Source organism: Octopus bimaculoides, chromosome 2, assembly GCF_001194135.2.
Source record: "Octopus bimaculoides isolate UCB-OBI-ISO-001 chromosome 2, ASM119413v2, whole genome shotgun sequence".
In the NCBI taxonomy this organism is placed as follows: Eukaryota; Metazoa; Mollusca; class Cephalopoda; order Octopoda; family Octopodidae; genus Octopus; species Octopus bimaculoides.
This window is the reverse complement of record NC_068982.1, coordinates 162,122,113-162,128,657: the sequence shown is the minus strand read 5'-3', so window position 1 is coordinate 162,128,657 and position 6,545 is coordinate 162,122,113. Positions and strand designations below refer to the sequence as shown.

The following is a 6,545-nucleotide window of genomic DNA, read 5'->3' as shown; positions in this document are numbered from 1 at the left end:
GACACGTAAAAGCACCCACTACACTCTCTGAGTGGTTGGCGTTAGGAAGGGCATCCAGCTGTAGAAACTCTGCCAAATCAGACTGGAGCCTGGTGTTGCCATCCGGTTTCACCAGTCCTCAGTCAAATCGTCCAACCCATGCTAGCATGGAAAGCGGACGTTAAACGATGATGATGATGACTGTTTCTCATAGCAAAACTGAGCCACAATGTACGATGCCCAACCTCAGGATAATCCTTCCATAAGAGAAGCCGTTTAAGTGTGCCTGCTCCCCAACCACACACACAACAACTTATCCTCACTCCTCTGTCCCCGTCTCTCACTAACCCACAACACTATGCTTTCTCTTCCCCCCTTTCCCTAGCCTTTCTATTCTCTCTTGCAACACTGTTTCCTATTACTTTCCTTACTATCAGCTTCTTACAACAATAAATCTGTTCTTTCTATCACACATTTAACTTTTCTCAATACTTTGCCTAAAATCACCACTCACTCACACACACACACACACAGCACTATTCCTCTGCCTCTTTCAGTCATGCGAACTCTTTGGTCTTGTTAATTATGAGGTGACTCCATGAGTTCTGGTGCCACAGAAAAGGCACCCAGTACACTTTGTGAAGTGGTTGGAAAACAAAGAAGGGACAAGTTATCTAGACTGAACATTAGTCTTGCTGAGAGTAAGACACCACTATAATGCTGGAGCCATGAAAAATGCACCCACTGCACACTGTAAAGGTAAGTGTTAGGAAGGGCATCCAACTGAAGAAACCTTACCAAAACTGAGGTGGAGCAAGACAGGGCCCTATGACTTACCAAATCCTGTTCAACACTCCAACCCATGCCAGCATGCAAAGTAGATGTAAAATGATGATGATGAGGGATCTAGATCAGGTCAGTATAACAGTAACGATTATGTGTGTTAATTCTCTAATTAATAATGATTTCTAATAGATATAAAAGTCTTGAATTTCCAAGAAAAAAATAGATGATTAAATTAACTTATAAAGCTGGTATTTTTTTGACAACCCAAGGTGATTTCAGAATTTAAACTCAGAACATAACTGAACTAAACACCACATTTAATTTTGTAAAATCAAATTTAAAACAAAACCATTTTTAAAGGAGTGAAGAGTTAGGATTAGGGTTAGAGTACATTGCATTCATTTGACCCCAGTAAAATACTGATTTCATTGTGAAGAAAGCTGAAGTTGATTCTGATAAGATATGAACACCTCATTACCTAGTACTGCAAATAATCTAATCTGGAAACTTACTTTTTGTTTCAACCATCTCTTTGAATATTAATAATTAAAATTAATTACAAAGTAAATAAATAATTAGCTGATTTACTTATCAAGGATGTCTACTTATAGTAATAATTATTTTTACTTAAGCAGAGAAAGGAATATTTGTAATGTCGAAGGATATCTTTTACCCTACCAGTCTTGAAAGCACTGCAGAAGATCCCTTCCACGTACAGAGAGTAGACTTCATAATGGAGACACAACCTTCATAAGTCTCAAATAACAGCAAGTGTTTATCCTCATTGCTACAACCACCACCTGCAGTTTTATTAACTCTGATAAGATTTAGACTTAACATGTTGCCAAGGTGAACACTATCCCTGACCAAGTGGATGCCTTTAACAGATTCCATTTTGTTACAAACATTCAAACCAGGATACTACCTGATATGCTGATTCTTATTGCATGAACTCTTGAATCATACTCCCATCCCTCCTCTCCCTCACGAGTCACACAAAAAAAAAAAAAAAAAAAAAAAAAAAAAACTCTGCAAAAGATTATTGGCATTGACTTTCTTCTTAACTAATCCATTAAAGAAAAAAAGAATGCAACTAAATACTGTTATATATTTAGAGCAGTACTTGACCAATGTCAACTGCTAAAGGATTTGTACTTAGAACATCAATTAATATAACTTTGTCATTCTACAATGTTAAAACTAGTAAAAACAGAAGCTTAAGGAAAAATAAAACTTACCTTCATAGCGGAGAGGTTAGCAACAGTTTTCTTCTGTATTCTGTCAGCTTTCAGTTCAAATGGTGGTACTGTGTGTTTCTCCAGACCACCTTTCTCTATTTTGCTGTGACTTAATTTACGAACTGGATCTATCAACCATTTCCTACAAATTTAAACACAATATTGTCAATAGACAGCTACAGAAGAATTTAGGAACACAAATTGGTTAAACAAAAAACATACCGTAAAGAATTATCGGCAAAATAATAATTTCTCACCAACATGAATTCTTGCAATAGAAACATTTATCAGATGGTTCTTACTTCAGTAGGACACAGACTTTGATGGTGATGATGATGGTTAGGTAAACATAAGGATATTATACATATATACACACATGTGCAGATGTGTGTGAGTGCGTGTACACAAAAATGGTTATTATTATTATTATTATTGGTGGTTACAGATCAACATAGTTAACATTCTTGATGAACAGTTGCAAGCTGACAGCTACAAAAAAATACTTGCAAAGAGCCAATGTTTGAAGGAGAAAGGATTTGGCAAAGGAAGCACAAGATCAAAAATGATGAGAGGAGTAGAGATAACTGAGTCAAGAGTTCCAGAATGGAGGTGAGATGAGACCAGCCTCTAAGGAGCAGAGGCCATTATAGTAATTGTGTGTGTGTGAGAGAGAGAGAGAGAGAGAGAGAGAAGTCAGCAGGTCTCTGAACTAAAAATTGCATTGTCTTAATGAGCGACTTCATGTCACTCAATCAAAGTGGCCTTTCCATAGACATAGTCTAGAGTGTGTGTGTATGTGTGGGGGCATGGTCTAGGATGTGTGTGTAGCAGTAAGTCTGTCACAAATGTTGGAGCAGCAATCCATTGCGGGCCTTACCTGCATTTGTTTTATAGAGAATTAGTAGTTGTTGAGGACTGAAACATTTTCTAGCTCTGAAGGGAGCAGCCTGTCTTTATAAAAAGGTTTTGGCTATGTTGAAGATATGTTTCATGTCTTATAAATTTGTAAGTTACTTGCTTAAAACTCCACATCACCATGACTATGTTGAGTCTAATGTCTTGCCATCACTCTATCTACCTTTTCATAGCTATCCTTCCTGTTGTTTAGCTCCAGCTTTTTAGCCCTGAGTAAGCACACTTACAATTAAAAATATTCTAGTCATTGTTATACATTTTTTCATAACCATAATGTATCTAAAAACTATATTATCCAATATAATCTTCCTTTTTTTCAGTTGAGACAGTGTAATTTGAGAGAGTTGGCTGCTATTTATATGACCAAGAAGAAACCCCTTTGTTAACTCATGCTTTAATACCCCTTTATTCCACTGCAGTTATGGCACAAATCCTGCACAAAATCCAAGTACCATCCTTCTCTTTATTCCTATTCTGTTTCATCTTATATGCATACCTAAAAGAGATTTGTTATTTTTTCTGTCACTGATGGGAATGGAGACATCTTGCCAAGGAGAACAGCTATGTGAAATACAACTCAGTACATAATAAAGATGGCCTGTTGTTTTGAAAGACAACCTGATTTGAGCTGCTACCACAATAAATGGGCATCAGATTAGAAAATTCCATCCAAATGAAACAAGAAAATTGCAAGATCATATTAAAGAAAAAATGGTGAGAAGCCATAGAGCAAACTCAAGACATATCAGTTTGGTAGAACATACTAGAAAGAAAGAGAAAAACAAAAATGATGCTGATGCTGTTAGCATTGTTTTAGATAACTATCTTAAGTGTAGATCATGCATGCATTTATAGATATATCACTGGAAACTACTGAAAGAGAGAGATATGCATAGGTATGATTGAGTACTTAGAAAGTTTTGGTTGGAAGCTTTGTGGTTCTAGATACATTCTCACTGTATGAAACTTTGGGTAAGTGTCTTCTATTATAGTCTACTTAGGTGGTCCAATGACTGGTGCATTGAATTTGGTCAGGGGTATGTTTCTATTCCTGTCTGCTATTTTGTGCTGAACACAGCACAGATGATTATAAAAATGTGTGTCAAAATGGTAATTAAGCCAATTGATAAAATAAAGACATATAATAAGTACCAAACTGAACATATATTGGGGTTGCAATGGAATGACTAAAACCAGTAAAAGAAAGGAGACAGAGAAACATATATAAGAAAAATCATATTAAAGGCTGACTCGAACACCTCACCTCAGCCTAGACATGAATAGAACCTTGCTCTTAATTACTAACACTGACTAAAGAAGACAGGAAAAGTACTGATGATGAGGTCAGATATGTAGAATATAGAGATGATGAAGGATTGAGTGGGAATATGCTGTACTGGTAACTCATACAGGTCATTGTGGAGAAAACTGACATTATATAACGATGATGATGGCAACTACCTGAAATAAAGAAGTTGTAGAGGAAACACTAAGGAAATATTTTCTGAGATTTGGACCACAATAGTCAGTAACAAAGTATTTGCAAAGTCTTATTGATTCAAGTGTTACACAGATACTGGGTTCTTTTGAAATCATCTTGGATATGTCAACATGCCAGAGACAAACCTTGCTTAAACAAATACACATGAGATATTAGCTATATGAATTGCACATGCAAGCACGCACACATGCGCATGTACACACACACACACTTTCATTCTGCATTGTCCAGTATCATATGTGTTGGTTTAAATGATGACAATAACCAAAGCCAACCGCTGAAACCAGTAAACACAAAAGGATTACTCATTAGCCTCTATGATATAATGAAAGCATTGAAGATTAAAATGAAATTATGATTTCCTACATTGGTTACAAAAGTCAACTGATCCTACTCCTTGTCTATTACTGTTACTAATTGTATTTACTTTGGAAAGACAAAAGGCAATACCAACCATGGCAGGAGTGGAACACAGAACATTTTGTTTTTAATGGTTTAGTGACATCAGAGACTGGAATGGAGAAAGATATCTTCAGACAAGACACCTGGCCTGAATGCTTGTAAGACAGTGTAGACTTCTAAAGGCACTCAAGAGCCACGTGATAAAGTATATTACCCCAAAACAAGAAATGTCCGATTGACAAGATTCTTCTATCTCAGGTCAAATATATTTTGCTATAAGTGTTATGGAATAAAACGAAACCCTAAACTACATAGTTACAAGATTAACTTTTTAACCACACAATCTTAAGACATAATTACAAGGAATCTCTCTGGTTTCTAAATGAATACATTCACATACACAATGTATGTATGTATGTATGTATGTATACACACACACACCTTAATAAAGGGAGTTGCTTATTAATTAGAATTATGTAACTTAACCTAAAAGAAGGCAATTATCAAAGCCAACAAAATTCTTATAAATTCCAATTTTAATAAATTTTTATTGAGATGAAGTTTTCAAAATTCTTTCATTATTGAAGATTTCAACTACATGCTAATCAGAAAACTAATTTTTATTCATTGCAGCATACACATCTCTCTCTCCCTACTCAATTGTTTTCATAAAAAAATAAATGATTACAAAAAGTGTGTAAGTATACACACACATATACACACACATATATATATATACACACACACACACACATATATATGTATGCAGAAATCTACACAACATATTCCTACAAGCAAACATGACATATTCCAGTAGAAAACTGCCCATAGGGTGGTGTTTCTGTTAGTATGATGATAAAAATATTGTTTCTTCAAGCAGTGTTATCAGATTAACGAGAGTCCTCCCCATCAAAAGATAGCGAAATTTTTTGGCACCTTTCCCACTCTGTATTAATGAAGACAAAATATATTTTGCATCTCTATAATTCCTCTATCTTCACCATAGCGATTGATATGTTTAAAAATTTGGAAAGAAACCATCTTTCTTTATTAAATGTGGTAATTTGTAGGCCCCCTCCCAATCCTCACACTCCCACCTCATTCTGCTGCTTCATAAGGCTTCCCTCATTTGCTTGTAGCACATCTGTATCACAGATTCCCAACTAAGCTGTTTACAAAGATTCAGGCAGCATTTAACAGAAACCCAAGGTGTCAATTTCGTCCTTCCATTTCCTGTACCATTATCTAAGGTCCTGCAAAAGTCATGGACAATGTTGTTCTGCCTTCGGTTAAACCATAAATATATGTACAAATTAAGTAAATAAATGAAATAATATTTTTTCTGGTGTATTAGAATTTCAGTTCAGTTAATTAGTGAAATGTACTTTAATTACAGTACAGATAATTAACACGATAACATATATGTTGCCTCAATTTACACCAAACCAATGAAATAGGAATTATTGCATGTTTCATTGAGATAATTTCACAAGTCAAAATATATTTTGATATATGTAGATACATATATGCAGAGGCGATTTTGTTTGTTTGTGTGTGTGTGTGTGTGTGTTTAAGTGCATGCATGCACACGAGTGAGAGAATTATATTTTTCATCTTGCATATTGTGTATGAGAGAGAGAGAGTGCGTGTGTGTGTGAGAGAGAGAGAGAGAGAGAGAGAAAGAGAGTGCGTGTGTGTGTGAGAGAGAGAGAGAGAGAGAGAGA

General features: G+C 35.4%; 1 protein-coding gene across 7 annotated transcripts in view; it reads right to left on the bottom strand.

The window, feature by feature from the left end:
* LOC106875262 (kalirin) overlaps positions 1–6,545 on the bottom strand; it is a 551,716-nt gene that overhangs the window by 162,029 nt on the left and 383,142 nt on the right. For all 7 annotated transcript variants that reach the window (XM_052965684.1, XM_052965687.1, XM_052965686.1 and 4 more), the window contains one exon: positions 2,004–2,145. In XM_052965684.1, coding sequence (XP_052821644.1) covers positions 2,004–2,145 — 142 coding nt within the window. The remainder of the gene's footprint in view (positions 1–2,003; positions 2,146–6,545) is intronic.